The 21,371-nt window shown below is 39.4% G+C and overlaps 1 protein-coding gene across 5 annotated transcripts in view; it reads left to right on the top strand.

Moving 5' to 3' along the window:
* Nucleotides 1-21,371, top strand: part of CTPS2 (CTP synthase 2) — a 95,945-nt gene that overhangs the window by 7,408 nt on the left and 67,166 nt on the right. For 3 of the 5 annotated variants that reach the window (XM_072956285.1, XM_072956284.1, XM_072956283.1), the window contains exons 3-9: nt 3,379-3,549; nt 6,034-6,134; nt 13,094-13,210; nt 13,549-13,632; nt 14,441-14,521; nt 17,415-17,566; nt 21,005-21,137. In XM_072956285.1, coding sequence (XP_072812386.1) covers nt 3,379-3,549; nt 6,034-6,134; nt 13,094-13,210; nt 13,549-13,632; nt 14,441-14,521; nt 17,415-17,566; nt 21,005-21,137 — 839 coding nt within the window. Of the gene's footprint in view, nt 1-3,378; nt 3,550-5,060; nt 5,122-6,033; nt 6,135-11,469; nt 11,545-13,093; nt 13,211-13,548; nt 13,633-14,440; nt 14,522-17,414; nt 17,567-21,004; nt 21,138-21,371 lie in introns of those variants that run through there. The other 2 variants (XM_072956286.1, XM_072956287.1) reach the window with 2 other exon arrangements.

Below are 21,371 nucleotides of genomic sequence, written 5' to 3'. Positions count from 1 at the left end.
AAGAAGACACAGGGTAGACTCACAACTGACCCCTAACTCCCCCATAACACGAGGAAGAAATCAATAAATGTTTTGTAAGTTGCTGAGATTTTAGGGTTGTTTGGTAGGCAGCAAAGTTGACTAATGCCATGTGTTATGCCAATTTTTCTTTGGATTCTTAAAAATGATTTTTCAAGAATACTTTATGTAGAGTATATTAACCTCTATTTACCACATGTATATATTTTTACTCTGTTTGCAATTTGTCTTAATATTACCTCTGTTCACTGCTGATCAATTTCAATTTATCATTTATGTGATTAACTGTATCAACTGTTTCCTTTATGGTTTCTGCCTTTGATGTCACCTGTAACCTTCTCCATCTCAGGAATATTTAAATATTCATCTGTATTTTCTTTTCATGCTTTTAGAGTTTCATTTGCTTTTATTTTATTTTTTTCTTCCAGTTTTATTGAGGTATAATTGACATACAGCACTGTATAAGTTGAAGGTGTACAGCATAATGATTTGACTTACATACAAAATGAAATGGTTTGACTTACATACAAAATAAGTTTAGTGAACATCCATCATCTCATATAGATACAAAATAAAAGAAATAGAAAAAAATGTTTTCTTTGTGATGAGAACTCTTAGTATTTACTCTCTTAGCAACTTTCACATATGACATAGAACAGTGTTAATTGAATTTATCATGTTGTATGTTATAGCCTTAGTGCTTATTTACCTTATAGTTGGAGGTTTGTACCTTTTGACTACTTTCATCCAATTTCTCCTCGCCCCACCCCCTTGCCTCTGGTAGCTACAAATCTGATATCTTTTTCTTTGGATCTGTTTGTTTTTGAAGTATAATTGACCTACAGCACTGGTGCACAATGTAGTGATTTGATGTTTCTATACATTTCAAAATGATCACTATCATTTGCTTTTACTATAACACTGCTAATATATCTGGAATTTAATTTGATGGGAGATGAGGATGTAACAGTTTTTTTTCCCTAAATTTTCTTCTGATTAGTCAACTATTCCTTATTGCAATTATCAAAGATTACATCCTTTCTCCACTGACTTGAAATACCACCTTTAATTACATACTAAATTTCTGTCTTTGTATTCTGTCCTGTTCCAGATCTCTTTGATTACTTCTGCCTACCATTTTAATAGCTGCAGCTTTTTAGTATCAAGTAGGTCAGGGACTTACCTCATTATTCCTTTAATCCTTTTTTTTATCCTCAAAATGTTAGTTGTCTTCAAGGTTAACTTTGGAGTCATTTTATCAGACTTTATAAGAAATCACTTTGGAGTTTTGGACAAAAATTTCTTCAAATTATGAATTAACTTGGGGAAGAATTAAATACTGAAAATATTGACTGGCCCATTCAGGAACTTTATAAGTGCCTTCCATTTTATCTATACCTTCTTTTATGTCCCTGAAGTCAAGTTTTTAAGTTTTCTTCATATAGAGCCTATATATTTCTTTGTTTTTTTTAGAAAATGGTTTTACTTCAAGTACAAGTTATATTTTAATTAGTTCAAAATAGATGTCTATTTGGGTCATTTTTGGACATTTGACCTATCTTTCAGATAGCTTTTAGTTTTATCTAAAAAACAATTGATCTGTATATACTAGAGTGGGTAGGTTTTATGGGCATAGTTCCCAAATTCCTACACTTTTCTTTGGAGTTTATTTCTGTGTATTTTATCTACCTTGATTTGTAATGATATCTTTGTTTTTTTTTTTAAGTCATATATTAAATTCCTTTATGTAGTAGGGACTTTTTTGGATATTTTGATTTTTTTGTAGCATTTGTTTATGTTATCTTGTTCTATATTTGTGTATATTGAAATATATATGTATACATAAATATTTCAGTCTTCCTTTACTCACTGTTATTTTATAAGGGCTTTTATTTTGATTTATTTTTTGGTGTGTTTTGTTTTGGTAATTATGCATGCTTTTCTTCCAAATTAAGTTAATTTTATTTATTTATGTTGTGCCATTTTTTTTTTAGTTTTATTTTTTGTTGAAGTGTAGTCGATTTACAATGTTAGTTTCAGGTATACAGCAAAGCCATTCAGTTATACATATACATACATAATATATACATATATTTTCAGGTTCTTTTCTATTATAACTTATTACAAGAAATTGAATATAGTTCCCTGTGCTATAGAGTAGGTCCTTGCCAAATTAACTTCAGTGTCACTGTCAAGTTAAAAAAAAATCTGTTGGAATTTTTATTATAATTGCATTAAATGAAAAAAAAACCCTGTTTTTGAAGTCATTATCTATAGCTTTTCTTTTTCTTCTAGGAAGATAATGGGTACTACTTTTAAAATTTAGGAATCTAAATTTCAAGACCTTTGTCATATATCTGGAGTATTGCCAAACTGGATTTGGCCTGAATTAACTCAAGAGGTTTCAGAGATCTTCCCCTATTTGTCAGAAGTTAAGAGGATCAAAGTACAAAGACTTTTTGATAGATTAACATGAGAAAGTAGAACTTGAACTGAAAATGGAATTTGGGAAATATGAAAATATTGCAATTTCATCATTTTGCTCTTTGTCCTTAAAATTAGAGATCTTTCCGACCACACCTTATGAGAACCTTATGAGTGAGACATAAATGAGATTATAAAAGGCTTTTGATTAGGTTCAGAAGCTAGCCAACCTTCTTTTTATGCTGTGAACATCTACCAATAGGAGTGATAGAATTTCCTTAATCAGGGAGAGATTCAGTTCCTACAAGATGGCTTTGGAATACTGGACTCCCAAATAATGTCCTCAAGGAATGCTGGAGACTCAGAGGCATGCCCAGTAGTCAATGGAAGTGCTCGTAGTGTGATTCAGCCTTCATTTATAGCCTTCTTTGTGGTGCTGTTGTGCAGGTGGCTTATTGCTCATTTTCTTTTTGGCCTCACTTTCACCAAGTTGCCCCGTGGGCTAGCAGGGGCTTTGCTTTCCATCTACTGTCCGTCTAATTGTGACTTTACCCAAGTTGGGAATTCATGAAAATTTTCTTATGCCTATTCCAGAGTCCAGAATACTGATGCTTTGAAGCAAATTGCTATTTGTTTTTAAAATTGCTGTTTATAGTCCGTTTTTCATATGGTATATAATAAGTTTGGAAAAGCTAAATCTTGAAGACAGAATGTCAGTAAGCATTTAAAAACTACCATAATAGAATACCAGAATTTTTCCAATGCATTTTCATAGATAGAATCGAATTGTTAAATTTTCCTATCAAAATAAGGAAATGGTGATAGAATATGGTTTATAAATAAGTCTTTTACCAGCTTTTTAATATAATGTGCTCATCTTTGAAAAATAATCTACTAAAGCAAATTTTTAATTTTTACATTGTCTTTTTGTCCCAGGTGAAGTGTTTGTCTTAAACGATGGTGGAGAAGTTGATTTAGATCTTGGAAATTATGAAAGGTTTTTGGATATTAATCTTTATAAAGACAACAACATCACCACTGGAAAGATATATCAACATGTGATCAATAAAGAAAGGCGTGGTGATTACCTGGGGAAAACTGTACAAGGTATTATATTCCACAAACATTAGGGGGCCCTGTGTGCTGAGCATGCACACTCTGCTCAAAATAGACCTGAAGATGAGGCGGTCCCTGCACTCTACAAGCTCTAATACTTTTCAGATCCCTGTGTTCTTTTCCTTTTCTTTTCTTTTCTCCAGTGTTATTGAGATATAGTTGACATAGAGCACTGTATAAGTTGAAGGTGTACAGCATAATGATTTGACTTACATACATCATGGAATGATTATCGCAGTAAGTTTAGTGAATATCCATCAACTCTTATAGAGATGCAAAATTAAAGAAACAGAAAAAAATTGTTTCCCTTGTGATGAAAACTAAGGGTTTACTCTCTTAACAACTTTCATATATAATATACAGCAGTGTTAATTATATTTATCATGTTGTACATTACATCCCTAGTACTTACTTATCTTATAACTGGAAGTTTGTACATTTTGACTCCCTTCATTCATTCCCCACCCTCCTCTGCTTTGCCCTCATAACCACGAATATGATCTCTTTTCCTGAGTTTGTTAGTTTTTGAAGTATAACTGACCTACAACATTTTGTTAGTTCCTGTTGCAAAATACAGTGATTTGATATTTCTATACATTTCAAAATGATCACCATGATAAGTCTAGTTACCATACAAATCTTTTATTTTTTATTTTCCTCAAAGGTTTCAAGTTCATCCACCATGTTCCTGATTGTACTTTCATCACTTTTTTTCTTTTTACTAATATTCTTTTCTTTACTTCATGTATCTGTCCTCTTTCTCTTTCCCATTTTGCTTTTATTTATAAAATCCATGGGGAACTATTTATTTATCATTTATTCATGTCACATCTGATTGTGGTATGGATTTATTTTGGCTTGTTTTGTCCGTCCTTTATTTAATACGTTCTTTTCCTACTTTTTTCTTGTATCTTTGCATGGATGATGATTATTCCCCCTTGAAGAAGGACAGCGTTGGGGAGGGACTGGAGGATTGAACTGGGGGATTGAACTGGAGGGCAGCATGATATGACCCTTTCCCCACCGACCCTTTCCCTGGGGGGTACGATTCTGATTGTCCTTCGTCCTGCAAGAGAAACTCAGGGGCCCGCTCCACCCAACCTTGTATTCATACGTTCCTACATGGTAGGGTAAATGTGCTAATTCCCCATCTCCTTTAAATCACTTTCATGTTGGAAAGCAGCTGAGAAGCAGATAAAGAAGTTGGACGGTTGAAGATCAAAAGATTAGCTATGTTACTGCTGAAACTGGATGGTGTGGCTTAGATTCTCAGCTATTGTGCTTTTTAATAGATTGCCCCCAAGTGTAGGCCCTGGGAAGACCCCCGGGGAGGGAGAATTGCTGACTCACACCTGCTACTTCCCAGCGCTGGGGAGAGGGCAAGGCCCCAAACCTGGACCCGGATCCGGGCGCAGCCTACCTGGAGGCAGAGCCTGCCTACCCCGCCCTCCCGTAAAGGGGCTGGGCTGGGCATGCGCAGTGGGTTGTACCAAACGCACCAATCAGAGACGACTTCCTCTCGCTCAGCTTCCCGGAGGCTAACTTTCCTGCTTCGTGGATTAGGTTAGTTGGCTGCATCTTTTTGTCACTTCGGCTGAGATAAGCATCTGCGGGCCTGCCCACCACCCAAGGGACCCCCCGGGCCTCTTGTACTGGTGGAGATGTCTTTTGGCCTCTTCTGTTGCCATTAAGCAGCCGCAGGCCTCCGGTCAGTACGCAGGCCTCAGGCCTCGGGCCTCGGGCCTCAGACCTCGTCTGCACCCTCTGAGTGGACCCCTCCCCACGGGCTAGAGGGCTGCTCACCGTCTGCAGGGCTGGGCCGCTCGATGTCATTCTTCCCCTTGGACTCCAGCATTCAGCACTCTTGGCATCCCTCCTGACAGTTTTTAGTTGGCCTTCGAGGTGTTTTGTAGTTGCATCGATGACGTCATTTCTGCTGGGGTTTTTTTTTTTTTTTTGGTGGGGGAGGAAATTAGGTTTTATTTTTTTGTAGGGGGAGGTAATTAGATTTTGTTTTGCGTTTTTTTGAGGGGAGGTAATTAGATTTTTGTTTTTTTGAGGGGGAGGTACTTAGGTTTTGTTTTGGTTTTTTTGAGGGGAGGTAATAGGTTTTGTTTTTTTTTGAGGGGAGGTAATTAGGTTTTGTTCTTTTTTGAGGGGGAGGTAATTTTATTTTGTTTTTTTTGAGGGGAGGTAATTAGGTTTTGTATTTTGGGGGGAGGTAATTATGCTGTTTCTTGTTCTCTGTGGTTGGTCGATTTCAAGAGAAATGGCATAACATTAAAATGACTAAATCTATATTGCATCTATAATATTAATTTCAGTGAGATGGATAATAAGATGAGAACTGTGGCTTGTTTCATTTGCGAGGGGGCTTTCAGGTTATTTGGGAGGTCTAAAGACACTAATACATTCGTTTCTCATGACCATGACCGTGAAACAAGCTTTTGTGCTAATTATTACTTCCTTCTACAGTTGTCCCTCACATCACTGATGCTGTCCAGGAGTGGGTTATGAATCAAGCCATGGTGCCCGTGGACGGTCATAAGGAAGAGCCCCAAATATGCGTTATTGAGGCAAGCATGGAACTTTTCTTTATGAACTTATATCCTTCTGGGTTTTTAAGTATCTGATCTTCATTCATTCAACAAACATGTATAGATGGCCTCATGTGTGCTGGACACCAGGCTAGGAGGTGGGATTATGGCAGGGAGCGATATAGATGGTCCCTGCTCTTGTGGTCACAAGTCAGTGGGCGAGATTGGCTTAAACCTAGTAAGCACTCCTGGGCTGAGCATGCAGTAGTCTGCAAGTGGGGACGAATCAGTCGCAGAATGCATTCTACTGAGCACTATTTGAGAATTATTTGCAAAGTACTTTGAAAGTAGAAAGAGACTGAGTTAGAGAAGTTCGACTGTAGAGGTGATTTGAAGGTGAGAAGTGAGTATTAGCTGTTTAAAGAAAGAGCATAGCATTTGTTCTTGCCACTTGTTTAGTGCGTCCCTTCCTTTCATTGTGCAGAATGGGAATAACAACCATGTACCTTATCTAAATGTCAGTTTACCTCATTGCCAGAAAGGACAGCAGAATAATGAACATTTTGGTTCCTGGAGGCAGCCTTCCCAAGTTCAAATTTCTGCCATGACCCCTGAGCAGTGTATGGTTCAGTGGTTAGGAGTCTGGGGCCATACTGCTTGAGTTCATAGCCCAGTGGGTCACTTACCAGCTGGGTGACCTTGGACAAGTTTGCTTAATTTCACTGTGCCTCAGTTTATTCATCTGCTAAATAGGGATACTGTTTTGAGGATTACATAAACCGATACATTTAGTGCTTAGATTATGTCAGATCTATAGTAAGTGCTTAAAAATTATTAGCCATTATTAAGATGCTTGTGTGACTTTTGGCAAATTACTTCTCAAAGCGTCAATGTATGCACCTATAACAATATGATAATGTAATATTGTAATTACAACAAGATGATAGTAACAGGGTTGTTGTGAGAATTAAATTTGATAATATAAAAAGCACTTGGCCATGTCTGGTGTTTAAGAAGTCCTCAAACATGTTAGCTGCTATTATTGTCATTGTTAGCAAATAGATATTATGCTATACACAAGATCCATTTTGTTAATAGTAGAGCTGATAATATTAACATAAATGCATTCTACTATATAACTAATATAATAATAATATATTAATTATATATTATGCTACTATAGTAGTGTGGTTGACAAACTTAATATAAATATATAAGTGGACCATAAAAAATTTTCTCCCCTTTGGTACTTCTTCCTTCACAATGTACAAGGCAAGAGAAGATCCTTCCTTTATAATTTTTTAAAAATCAGAGTATAACATAAACATAGAAAAGTGCACATCTCATAGATGTATAGCTTGATGAAATTTCATACACTGAACATGCCTGTATAACTACGCTTGCTTTCCTTAAAAATATTTAGTATCTAATACAGTGAATAGTTTGCAAACAAGTTAAAGCAATGACAAAATAGTGCAAGAAAAGAGAAAAGCTGGTAAAAACTCCAGGAAGGATCACAGCTGATACGAGGAGGATGTAAACCAGGGCATAGCTTGACTCTACGCTGAAGGAGACTTACACGGTCACTCTCTATTGATTTTCAGTTTTGGGGCTCCATCCCCAAGATGCATTAGAGAAGCCTTAAAAGCATCAATGTGTCATCAGCTTTAGAAGGAGGATTCAGGAGGTGGAGGGGGTGAAAGAATGCTGGCGGGAAGGAGGGAGAGCAGAACCTCATTTTAAACTGCGAGGGGCCACAGATATTGTTAGTAGTTGACTGAAAGAGAAGCAGACATATCTTAGGTTAGGAAAGTAACCAGTAGAATTCACCATTGACATTGGGATCTGGGGATTCACCATTGAGAGCTGCATCCTTATCTGTCCCAGCAGGAAATCAACCTGCATTCTTTAGAGTGAGTCTGAAATGGGTAAGTCAAGAAAGAGCCAAGCTGGATGAGCTTTGGTTTAGAGATACGGAGGTAACTACCAGAAGAAATCCCAACAGAGAAGTTAAAGCGCGTGCCTTGGGGAATCAGACTTGGGAGAGGGAAGGGTGGGATAGGGACCTCTTGCTTTTTATTGTAAGCTCTGCTGTACAATTTGGTTTTTAACCTCGTGCGTGCATTATTTTAATCTTTGAAAAAACACTTATTAGTATCAACGTGAAGGTGCCATTTAGCAGTTTCAGTATCTTTACAGTTCAGCCCAGGGCTGATTTTATTCAAGCGCTGCAGAGGGTAGGACAAGCCCTCATGCCTTTGGTTTACAATGGTTATTTGTTGTAGAGTACCACGTTGTCTAGTATGGTAGCCACTCACTGCGTGGGGCTGTTGGGCACATGAAAGTAGCCCGTCTAAATTGAAATGTACTGTGAATTTAAATATACACTGGGCTTCAAAGTCTTAGTATGAAGTAAAAAAAATTGTGATATGTTGAAATGATAGTATTTTGGATATTTTGGATATTTAACATTATATAAAATATAGTGTTAAAATTAATTTCCCCTGTTTACTTATTTATTTATTTTTCTAATTAATTTTTTTTGGTGGGAAGAGAGGGAGGTAATTAGGATTATTTATGTGTTTTTAGAGAAGGTATTGGGGATTGAACCCAGGACCTTGTGCAGGCTAAGCATGCACTCTACCACTTGAACTATACCTCCACCCCTACTTTTGCTTTTTCAAATGTGGCAACTAAAAACTTTAAAATTATGTATGTAGCTCACGTATTTCTGTTGGATAGTACTGGTCTAGTGCTTTCACTGATTTTTGCTGTTCAAACAACAGGAAAGATAAAGGATCCAAAGTGTGTCCATTTTCCCAGAAGAATTGGTCCCTGGCCCAAAAGTAATGACCAAACCTGAACATTTTTATAAGTTTTCTATTGATTTTTTTTTCTTTCTTTTAGTTTTTGTGGGTGAAGGGATAGCCTTTTCTTAAGACTGTTAACCTTAATCACAGGAAAAGTTCTCAGTGGTCATGTGTACCATTGTTTTTGCCTTTTATTCCTTGATTCTGCTCTTTTTTTTTAATTACATTTTAAAATAATAATCACAAAAAATGAGAAGAGGAAATGTAGTTTTTAAAATGTAATTGAGCTACCCTTGAACTTCATTAAAATATAAGCCCAGTTTGATCTTGGGATGAGCCTTAACACTTTTTCATCTTCTCAGCTCTTCTAGCTGCTGTTTTTTGAGAATCCTCCTTGAACAAAGCTTTTATGCTGTGAGAAGTTGTCCTCAGCAAAACCCCTTTTTCTCAATATAAGCCTGATGTTTGTATTTACTTTATTGGACACAAGGTCAGGCATCTTTTTGGGTTCATTTTAAGTTATGCTCGACAGTTATATTTTGCACAATTTTAGCTTTTGAGATGGACCACCAAGGCCGATATTCAGTTTTAAGCTTGTGGAAACTCTTGAAATGTCTCCAAAGCCTTTTTTTGCAGGTGAGATTTCTGCTTCTCAGACCAATGGAGCTGACAGGCTTTATTCATATCACTTGCAGTCATCCAAGCATGAGCCTGAAATAATTTACACCTGGCTTAAAGGAATAAAAGATTTCTTCCTTTTTCTTCTTTTTTTTTCTCCCAAAAAGAACTCCTTTACTTTTATTTTTACTTTTTATTAAAAATTCCTGCAGTTTTATTGAGATGTAATTGATATATAACATTGTATTAATTTTAGGTGTACAACATAATGATTTGATGTATGTATGTATTGTGAATTGATGACCATAATAAATTTAGTCAACATCCATCATCTCATATAGTTACAAATTTATTTTCTTGTGATGAGAACTTTTAAGATTTCAGATAAAGATTCCTTTCCTCAAAGGCAAAAATGGACATTGTGTATGTCATAAATTTGTTTGCTCCTGCTTCAGTTTTCACTTTGGATAGATCTTAAAATGTTGTTATGGGTGATACTTTCCCTGTTGTGCAGGCAAAGAATTAATTTAGAACTATTCTAACGATAATACTGAAAGTTTCTGATTACAATGATGATAATGGGGAAACAGAGGAGAGGTAATGGGACCTTCCAAATTGTCAGAGAATGCATGCAGTACCAGTGTAGGCCATGTGGGGGCGGAAGCAGATAATATTTAAAGGTTTTGTTTCCTTTTCTGGATTCCCTGTTTACTCCCAGAACAACCCTCATCAAAAACCAGAAAATGTTTTCTTATGATTTAGTTTAAGTGCAGACCTCTTTTTTCCCTAAAAAAAAATTTCCCATTAGATTCTGGTGCATTGTAGTTAGTGAGCTCTTACACCTCTCACCCTCTGCAAGTTTCCTGACTGCATGTTTTATTTCTTGGATTTTCATAATTAAGTTTGTCATTCACTTAACAGAATGATCATATGTTTCTATCTGTTCTGTAGCCAGGAGACTTGAATTTTAATTTTGTTTTGTTACCTGAGTTAGTAAAGAATAATTTCTTCTGTAGCAGTGGAATCCTGAAACTTCTTAGATTGATTCTGTTGTAATTATGGTAAAAGGTACTAGAACGCTGTGACCTAGAGATGATATTGAATTTTGAGACCCTTCTGTCCTGTCCTGACCACTAACCTAAACTCCCAGTACTGCCTGCAGGGCTCTGGGCTTGTGCTGGAGATATGGCAGGCAAGTTCCTACCCTCACGGGGCTTATAGGCTAGTGGGATGGAGAGATGGGAATCAAGGACTCAAATAAAAGAATGGCACCTTGTGCTGTGTTCCTAGGAAGGGCAGAGACAGAGTGCTTTAGGGTGGGTGGTCAGGGTCGGATTCTCTGAGGGGGACACAGCTCTCAGGGCTGAAGGATAAAAGGGAGATAGGTGTAGATGAGGAGGGAGGGTAGGAGGGCTTAAGGGACAGGAAGGAAGAGCATGGTCCATCTGAGGACCTGAAAGGCTGGTGGGGCTAAAGCACACAGATGTGGGGGATGGGGGCATGAGATGAGATTAGAGATATATGCAAGGGTCAGATCATGTAGGGCCTTTTGTTGGCTGCTTAAAGTTTAGGTGTTTTTTTTTAGCGAAGCACTGAACCACTAAAAGGTGTAAGCACAGGAGAGACATATTCCGAGTTTTAAAGGTCACTCTGCTGGTGTCTGACAAATGGTTTGTAGGACAGGAGAGGGTAGAAGCTGGGAGGCCATTAAGATTGGGGACAGCCACCTTTTTCTGTAAAGGGCCAGGTAGTAAATATGTTTAATTTTGCCCATCACACAGTCTCTGTCCCAACCACACCACTCTGCCGTTGTGGTGCCAAAGCAGCTGTAGGCAATATGTAAATGAATGGGTGGGGCCTGTGCCAGTACAACTTCCAGTATAAAAACAGGCGGCCAGCCATAGTTAGCTACCTGGCTTAGATGATTGCAGTAATCCCTGCAAAAAGATGGTGTTGGCTTGGGTGCCTAGGGTAGTAGCAGTGGAGATCGCAGTGGAGAGATTTGCAAGAATGTTTTGGAGGTATGACTCACTGGACTGGGCTGGGTAAGGAAAAGGTGGGGGATTGGTGATGAGGAGATGTTATTGCTGAGATGAGGAGGTACCCAGACAAACAGGCCCAGGGGTGTGGGGCCCAGGAATTCAGTTGGGACATGGTAAGTTTGAGTACTTATTGATCCATCCAAGGTGTCAAGGACAAGTTAGCTCCAAAGCCTAGTGGTGCTGGGAAGGCAGGTCAGGGCTACAGGTAGTTTTCTGACCCAGTCGAGTAGCCGAAGCCAGGAAAGATGGTGAATTCTGGGACTGGCCCATCATGATCTCTTCTTCTGCAACATCCAGGTCATTTCACTTAGTGCTCACATTTTACTCTTGATTATTGTTCTTTAGCTCTGCCTTATTTTCCTCGCTAAATTCTGAGCTCCTCAGAAGCACGTTATCTTGAATTCTCACCAACACCTTATTTATGGTGTTGAATGTGTATTAGAGGCTCAGATGCTAAAGAATTAATTTAAAAGTCCGTGTTATCTTTAAGTATTTAAATATGGTGAGTTTAAATGGGTTAAGGTGAATTTTATCCTCGTCTAGAGTAAAATGCTTAAGTAACTTTACTGGGAGTACAGTGTAAATTAAGTTAACATTTATCAAAGGATTATGCTGTCAGGAATATTACCAGGGCTTTCGGTACTACTTGTTTCAAAAAGCTAGCATGTTTTAATTCTAGTAGTACCACCATTGCAAGGAGACTGTACAGATGTATGTGTGTGTGAGTATGTGTGAGTGTTCATGGAGAGAGATAGAATGCTCAGTGTTTCACACCAGGCAGAGCCAGGTGGCTCTCACTTTTCTCATATTGTCACTGGATTTGAATTCTACCTTCCACTAGGGACTGCTGGTAGAAACAGACTGATCTCACTCCTCTGTGGTCTATATTCTAGATCTTTTTGTCTGCTTATGAATTCCCTTCTCTTAAAGTGCTCCTTTCTTAAAAAAAATTTATTTCAACCTCGGTGAGATAACTGGTTGAGAGCTTTATAATGATACCCCATTTTTGGTGTGTGCAGGGGATTTACTAGACTGTACAATCCAAGTGAATCAATGACAGTGTGATTCATTTACTTAACTTAGTCTGTACCTCCACACAGTAGGCAGAGCAATCTTAACAAACATAGACATCTGATCATTCTTAAAGCTCTCCTTGACCTCACTTACTTCTCCCTTCTTGATGTCCTGCTTTCTCTCTTACCTGTTTACCTGGCTGTGTTATACTCTATCCCTTCTTTGTCTTTTATTTTCTAGTCTTCATTTTCCCTTCCTATGGCTTCATTTCCCTCTTAAACATACAGTGCTTTTCTTTTTCATTTCTAACAGCTTTAGTAAGGTTTAATTTGCGTATTATAAATTTCACCTGTTATAAGCATACAGTTCAGTGATTTTCAGTATATTTGCAAACTTCTGTTCTTCTGCAGTCATCAGACCTCATTTCTTATGCTTAGTGGGTTAAGAATTGTTCTCTTAGGCTGTGTACCACAGAAGATATTTGATTTCTTGTGCCTTTTTTTCCCATTCCCAGCTGGGTGGCACCATTGGAGACATTGAAGGAATGCCATTTGTGGAAGCGTTCAGACAATTCCAGTTTAAAGCAAAAAGAGAGAATTTCTGTAATATCCATGTTAGCCTTGTCCCACAGGTGAGCTTTCCAGATTACTGTGCAGTCAGCAACTCCTATAGGTCTTCCTATGATATTCTGTTTATTACACATTTTGTTTTATTTTGCAGGGGGCTGGTAACTAGGTTTATTTATTTTTAGAGGAGATACTGGGTATTGAACCCAGAACCTTGTGCATACTAAGCATCCGCTCTATAACTTGAGCTATACCTTCCCCCCACTGTTTAAACCACATTTTAAACCAGGGAGCCATTTATTACCCAGAAGAGCTAAGAGCATTGGTGGTTCAATGGTAGAATTTTTCGCCTCCCAGAAGAGGTAGATGTCCAGTGTACTGACAGCGACCCATTTCTTTTCAGCCCAGTGCTACTGGAGAACAAAAAACCAAACCCACACAAAACAGTGTCCGTGCACTGAGGGGCTTAGGCCTGTCTCCCGACCTGGTGAGTAAGGAGAGTGGGTAAGTTCGTGGAATAGGAAACATTTCCTAATCTGTAACATGTGAGTCCTTTCTAGCTCTCAGAAGGTTCCTGTGACTGAGCTTTTTGTATCTGGGAGCCAGGGAAGGCTTATTCCCTCACCCTCAGATGTTGCTTCACACATTTCTGAATTGACCATCTTTTCTTCTCCAGGGCCTCATTTCATTGGCCACATTGACATCTGGGCAAGTGCAGCATCCTGTCATTTATGTGATCACCTGGGTCCTTAGACAGAGGTGGGACCTGGGAGATTTTTCGGTGACAGTGGTCTAGATAAGGGGTTGGAAGTAAGGGCCTGCAGGCCTGCCTCCTGTAGAGGAGGTTTTACTGTGACGTGCTACCACCCATTGTCTACGTGTGTTGATAGCTGCCTTTGCACGTGGCGGTACCATTGAGTAGTCAGGGCAGCGACTGCACGCCCTGCAGAACCTAAAATTTTTACTATCTAGTCCTTTAGAAAAAAGTTGGCCAACCTTTGGTGTGTTCTTGTAGTTTTAAAAAAGTAACATTTGTGAGCCTTGACTCTGTTCACTAAACATGCCTTGATATTTCTTACTGGTGGATTTTTTGTGTTGAATTTGGTTACACTTGCTTATATTAGTGTTCAGACAAATTTCTAGTTAGCCCAATGGAACGCCCAGGATGGAGAAACGCATACTCGATCAAGTCTCTTGCAGCGAAAGCAAATTAACATAGTGTCCTCCTGAAAACCAGTAGCAGTGTGAACAGCCCGCTTCCTGCCTGCTAACCCGTGCCTAATTGACTTTGACAGATTGTCTGCCGAAGTTCAACGCCCATCGAAATGGCTGTGAAGGAAAAGATTTCTATGTTTTGCCATGTGAACCCTGAACAGGTTAGTGCTGCTCTTTAGATTTCATTGCCTTGCAGGCACTTCTGTTGATGCTAGCGTTTTACACCTCTTAAATTATACTACTTTTCACAACATTTAGAAACGCTTTGGGGAGCTCGTATGCAACTATGGTTCCCTTGCTCTTAAGTGAACAATTTTAAGACCCCTGACTCCTCAGATAGATTGCATATTTCTTTGCATCATCCCTCCTTAAATTTTAATTATATGTACAAAACCAAGTGGGCTTTTTTTTTTTTTAAACTCGCAGTCCAACCTCTAGAGAGAGAACCCTGTGAAGCCTGCTTATTGTCTCTCTATCTTGTCTTTTCAGGACACTTATGGCTTTTACTTAAATTTCTCCTTTGTACCTGTTACAGCTTAACTCTCCCCAAAGCACACATTACGGTGACATTTACACTGTCACTTCTGATTATATCAGTGGCCTCAGTTCAATTCACTGCTACTAAAACTACTGGGATTTGGGTTCAGGTCCTCTGTTCTGCAGGACTTTCCACCTGGGTATCTGAGAGCCAGCTTTTCTTTTTATTTTCATTCGCTTATCTCTGTCTCTTGTTTGCAATAAGGCTCAGGCACAAGGGAATGGAGTTCAAAAAGTGATATGATCGACAGTCTTTTAAAAAGTGATACGACTGGTGCTCAGAAAAAGGGTGAGGTTGGGCAGGCAGCTTTTGTTTTCTTCAGATTAGCTCTGCGTTCTCTGAAGCCTAAAAACTGCCTCATCAGATCTTTGTGTCTCAGGAGGCAGGTGATGTATTCACTGCCCTATGCTGTGGGGTCAGTGCACAAGTTTGAACTACTTTGAGAAATGTGATGGCAGATTTAAAGCACTCTCCTGTATTTATATGTCATCAAGCCATTTTGGGTTTGTTCAGTTGTTTTTTGTCCCCTTTTTATTGGTAACTGGTACGTGGTGTGGGTATCACACATGTTTAACTTGGCTTCCCAAGCAGAAGGAGGATACAGCTTTTAGAGCTGGATTGCTGAGAGCTCTGAGAACAGGAGATACAGTCCAAAGTCTCAAACATAAAGAGTTTATTTTCTAGGTAACTATACATTGTGAAGAAGGTGCTACCCCAGCAGTCCACAGGCTAGTTTATTAGCCATTTTTTCAGCACAGTGCTTTTTCTGAGTTAATTCTCCCATTTCTTAGTTCCTAGTGCACTTGCATTTAGAGCTCTTCTCATCTGGATTGCTGAGGAAGTGAGGGAGGGTCAGAGGTGTCTCTGTGGATGTGCTCTGTTACCATATTTGGAAAAATGTCCCTGGCCTGGAGGATAAATGAGTAAATAGCTCCACACTCCACCCTTCCACTTGTGGGAGTTGTGGCTGTCTAGAGATTTAATTTTAATTAGTAATTGGGGTGGAGCCTCATATCTGTGACATCTTGGCACTTTGGCATCGGGGAGCACACAGTGAGACACAATAGTCTTTAAGTATCAAGTGGGCAGTTTCCAAACAGCTTAGGAACCCTTGGTTGGATAGCTATGGATTTGGAAAGACAACACATAGAGTTGGCAGAGCACTTCTTAGCATTTATTTAGGATGTGGCAGATCCTTAAATGCATGCCAGTAGCCCCTTGCATGTACTTGAGAGGGTGGTGAAAGCTCATTAGGGTGAAAAACAACCACACCACCCGACATTTAAAGAGTCTGTCTTCCCTCACAGGTGTAATTAATATGACTGTGTTCAATGTGTACTTGTAAATTTACTCAAATGAAGGGAGCAGACAAAAGCAACTACAGCAGCAGCAACAACAAATGAATGAGCAAACAGACCTTGTACCCACACTTAGAATATGAGGTGTATGTATTCATTGCTGCTTCTTTAACCTAGACCTAGAAGATGGCGCCTTGGGCCGTATGTCTTGGATGTTGACGTATACCTACACCAAGCATCCAACACCAAGTCTCTGAAACTCCCTGGGGGCCCTGCAGTTCAGTTCAGATACTGACTGCCTGGAGTGAGCATCAGACTCCATGGGCTTAAGGGCTCAGTCCTTTTCAAGACTGCTGTGCACTTCAGACACCAGCCACAGGTTCCCATTGTCCCAAGCCACCCACACTTTTCGTCTGGCTGACTACAAAGTTGAAGCTTCCCTTAACCCCCTCAGGTCTGATAATTCTCTAGAATAACTCACAGAACTCAGGAAACTGCTATACTTATGATTACTGTTCTATTATAAAGGGTGCAAGTGAATAGCCAGATGAAGAGACACATAGGGCAAGGTCTAGGAGAGTTCCAGGCGCAAGAGCTTTGTCCTGGTACATCTGTATATTCACTAATGAAGATGCTCCCTTGAGTCCCACTGTTCAGTTTTTATTGGGGTTTCATTGCATAGGCGTGATTGAGTAAATGATTAGTCATGTGATTGAACTCAGTCTCTAGTCCCCCTCCCTTCCCTGGAGGTCAGGTGGCTGAAACTTCCAGCCTTCTAATGACTTGCTTGGTTCTTCTAGTGACCAACTCCCATCCTGAAGTCATCTAGGGGCCACCCTGAGTCACCTTATTAACATAACAAAATTACCCCTGTAACTCAGGAAATTTCAAAAGGTTTTGAAGCCCTGTGCCAGGAACTAGGAATAAAGACCATTTATATATATACATATATATATATATATATGTACACACACACACACATTTATTTATTTATTTATTTACTTATTTATTTATTCATTTTACCACAGCGTCCATGGATCCAGATGTAGAATAATGAGTTCAAAGTGTTTTGTAATTAAATCAAACCAAGCTTGTGTTAATTCTGACTTTTGTTTAGGTTGCTGTCAGTATAAAGTGCCCTCTCTCTTGAGTTTGGCTCATTCTTGGGGTATATTTGAGTCGTTCAATTAAATATGGTGTTTTATCCTCATTGATCAGGTCATATGTATCCATGATGTTTTTTCCACCTACCGAGTGCCTCTGCTTTTGGAAGAACAAGGCATCGTTAAATATTTTAAAGAGAGATTGGACCTGCCCATTGGGGATTCTGCAAGTAATTTGCTTTTCAAGTGGAGAAATATGGCTGACAGGTAATGTGAAAGGAATTACTAATGTGATCTTTAATAATTCTTGGGTTTGGAGCTAGGACTGAGGTGTGCCTTAAAAGGTAGCATTCTGCTTTCTGCATGAGTGTGTTTGGTTCTAAAGCTCTAGCAGATCATTAGGGTGTTTTGCTATATTCTTTGAAGATGTCTGGGGCGTTTGATTTTGCTATACTTAAAGCAAAGTGAATTTAAGGGATATGGATTCCAGAAATTATTTTTTAATTTTAGAAGCATTTTGATTTATTTATTAGTTTATTACTTACTTTCTGAATATTTTAAATAGTTTTAAATGCTGCAGATTTGGTTTTGTTTTCTTTTGCTTATTTTCAAGATTGGGCTAACATTTCTTACAGGAAATCCTTTTGAAAGTGAGGTTTGGCCTATAGCATTGTCATTCCATCCTGCAGTTATTAACTATCAGCATCGGTAGTAAAACCCTAGATAGGGTTTAGCTTTAAGACAACCATATGAATTTCAGCAAGGTTTATCTAATTTGATGACATATATAGATTAAATCCCCATCACCTGTTTTCGTTTATTAAACATAGATGAGGTGTGACTCTACAGGCTTGGCTGCTCGACTTTTAATGCAGCTTAGGTAGAGGCTGCAGTTACAAATGTAGGCTCTGGTGTTGCTGAGGAGTAGATTTTAAAAGTTCTCATCACAAGAAAAAAAAATTATAATTATGTGCAGTGATGGATGTTAACTAGAATTATTGTGGTTATCATTTTGTAATATATAAATATATTGAATCATTATGTTGTGCATCTGAAACTAATGTAATCTTGTATGTAAATTACATCTCAATAAAAAAATGTAAGCTCTGGTGTCAGGCACTGTGAGTTCAGACCCCGCTTCTCCTTTCACTAGCTTGTGAGTTTGGCCAGATTACTAAGCCTCTCTGGGCTTGTTGTCCCATCCATATATAACTGGAGGATCCTAGTACCCATGTTGTGGCAATTATAAGACAGAATATATTGGGCCTTCATATCAGGCACTATTGGTTACTGATATCGGTAATAGTAATTAAAATGATTTCATGGTGGCAAAATCAGCAAGCTTTGGTAGACAATTATTAGATAGTAAGTACTTTTGCTCTTTCACTTTAAAATTTAAAAAATGTTTTAGAATTTCTGGGGCAAGTAGAATCAGAAACGAAGTGCATTTTCTGAACTTGGGTACTCTAATGACCTGTGATAAAACTAACCCCTGTCCTCCAGAATGTTAAGGAATCAGTGACTTTGTAGGGATTTTCTTAGTAGCTTGGGGCTGATCCTCTTTAAGTGCTAGAAACTTTATTATTTTAACTCTTTGTATTAAAAATAGTTCTAAATTATACTCTATGCCTCTGTGCTTTTTAAAGCCAGTGTTTGGTCTTCATATTAGTTTCCTGTGTCTACTATAACAAGTTACCACAGACTGGGTGGCTTAAAACAACAGAAGTGTGTTCTCTCACAATTGTGGAGGTCAGAAGTCCAAAATCATGGCATCAGCAGGGTTGCTTCCTTCTCGAGCTCTGAGGGGGAATCTGTTCCACACATGTGTCCTGACTTCTGGGGGACAGCTTCCTTGGTGTTCCTTGGCTTGTGGCGGCATCACTCCAATCTCTGCCTCTGTCCTCACATGGCCTCCTCCTTTGTGTCTTCTCGCTTTCTCTTCTTTTATAAGGATGCTTCTCTTTGCATTTTGGGCCCATTCTGATCCAGGATAACTCATCTAGAGATGCTTAACTTAATCGCACCTGCTGAGACCCTTTTTTCCAGAAATGCTCACATTCGTAGGTTCTAAGGGACATAAATTTTTTTGGAACCACCATTCAGCTCATGTCAGACTTCAGGCAAAGGGGATATTGAGCATCAGTCCCTCTGCATCACATTGGTCGTGATGTTGTTTCACTGGTGATGGCGGTATAAAGTGTCCATTCTTTAGGCCCTGTCCCTTCAGCGCAGCCTGTAGAGAGATAGATACAAGGAGGCAAACACAGGTCAAAGGGGCAGGCTTGATCATGGAAGTCCAGTGCTGCTCAGAGGTCAGGTGGTCCCTGTTAAGCTGGATAGGAGAACTTGCCTGGGACCTGAAGTGGGACAGCCTTGTCTCCCCAGGAACCTTCCTGTTGGGGCTGGGTCTGCCTCCCACCAGCAGCTCACAGCGGTATCACCCAGCTGATGGCTGAATGGAGAACATGAAGGAGATGAGAGAGATGCTTGGCTGGTCGGAGCGCTGCTCTGTGAGCCCAGCTTCCAGGTCTGAGAGCAAAAGAGAGCACCAGGGGATTGGGCTCAGGATACCTTCCTGGATGCAGCTGGACTTCTTCCTCCACTGGACTGACTCAGTATTCTCACCCATCCCACCTGGCTGCCAGGTGACTCCTTCCCTGGGAAGACCACATGTGAGTGAGTGGAAGGTGGGACTGGCAGTGCTGACTGTAGCCCTGCGTCCTTCTGCAGAGCGGAACTGACATCCCTCCCCCTCAGTGGAGGAGTGGGCCTGGGATGAGGGGTTAGCCAGGCTGCCGTGCTAACATGTGGTTGTGATTGCCAGTGCCCATGGGCCATAGCCTGGGGCAGGATGCTCTTACCTCTGACATCATCTTGGAGTCTTGGCTTGATACCAACTCACTTTGTTACCTGAGTCCTTTCTGTAGAGGTGGGGTGAAGCACAGATAGGCAGGCAATCTCCAGAGGGACATAAAATTAAGTAGGAAGGTAAAGGTTCAGCAGCCTTCTCTCAGTTCTCTAGTCACCTTCCTAAAAAGTCACCTTTGCTGTCAGTTTTGATTTCTTAGCTCCTTGTGCATTTTTCTCCCCCTAGCCTGTTTCCATCACGCTTCTCTTGCACTTTTGCAGATATTGGTATGAAAGAGGGATATTCTTCATCATGGTAACATTTTTGTTCTAAGGTGTGGGGAAGGGTTTACTTCAAAACCATAAAAGATCTTTAGCCCCAAATGACATTTCCACATATTTAGTACCAGACCAGACATTTTTCGCGTTCTTTGAACAGCTCTCCTGACAAAAGCAACAGTAAAGATTGTAAAGATTGTGTCTCTAATGGTAGAATGTGATTGAGCATCTTATGTAGAATGGAATTTTCTCATAAAAATGATCCAAATGGCTTAAAAGATTTTAAATAGTTCTCTCAGTACCATTCTTCAGGAATGCGATGAATAGCCTGGCTTTCGTGGGCCAGCTGGGAATGTAATAATTTTTAATGTCAACACTTTGAATGCATTTTCTCATATAATGTCACCTTACAAAGTTAATATTGAAGTGTTTCCTATTGACACAGAAAATGCATTTTCTTATTCAATGTCACTTTATAAATGAATTTAAAAAGTGCCTTGGGATAAGAACACTGGCTGTCATTATGCTTGTGATGTGATGTTACATGCATATAACCTTTAAGTTTATTTTCCTTCCCAGATATGAAAAGTTACAGAAAACATGTTCCATAGCCCTGGTTGGCAAATACACCAAGCTCAGGGACTGCTATGCCTCCGTTTTCAAAGCCCTGGAACACTCAGCCTTGGCCATCAACCACAAGTTGAATCTGATGGTAAGCCCCCACCTGGTCTTCTGCATGTTTTGATCTTTTACCATGAAATCTCATGTTGCAGAGAGGCAGGTTGTGTTGAAGGGTCCCCATGTCCACTTCCAGGATTGTTGATTCTCCACGAGGACTCAGCATACAGCTGTACTCATAACTATGATTTATTATAGCAATAGAATACAGAGCAAAACCAGCAAAGGGAAAAGGCACATGGATGAAATCTGGGAGAGACCAGGCGCA

This window comes from Vicugna pacos, chromosome X (genome assembly GCF_048564905.1).
Source record: "Vicugna pacos chromosome X, VicPac4, whole genome shotgun sequence".
Taxonomy (NCBI): domain Eukaryota; kingdom Metazoa; phylum Chordata; class Mammalia; order Artiodactyla; family Camelidae; genus Vicugna; species Vicugna pacos.
The sequence above is the reverse complement of the archived record's forward strand: the minus strand, read 5'-3'. Positions and strand labels throughout refer to the sequence as shown.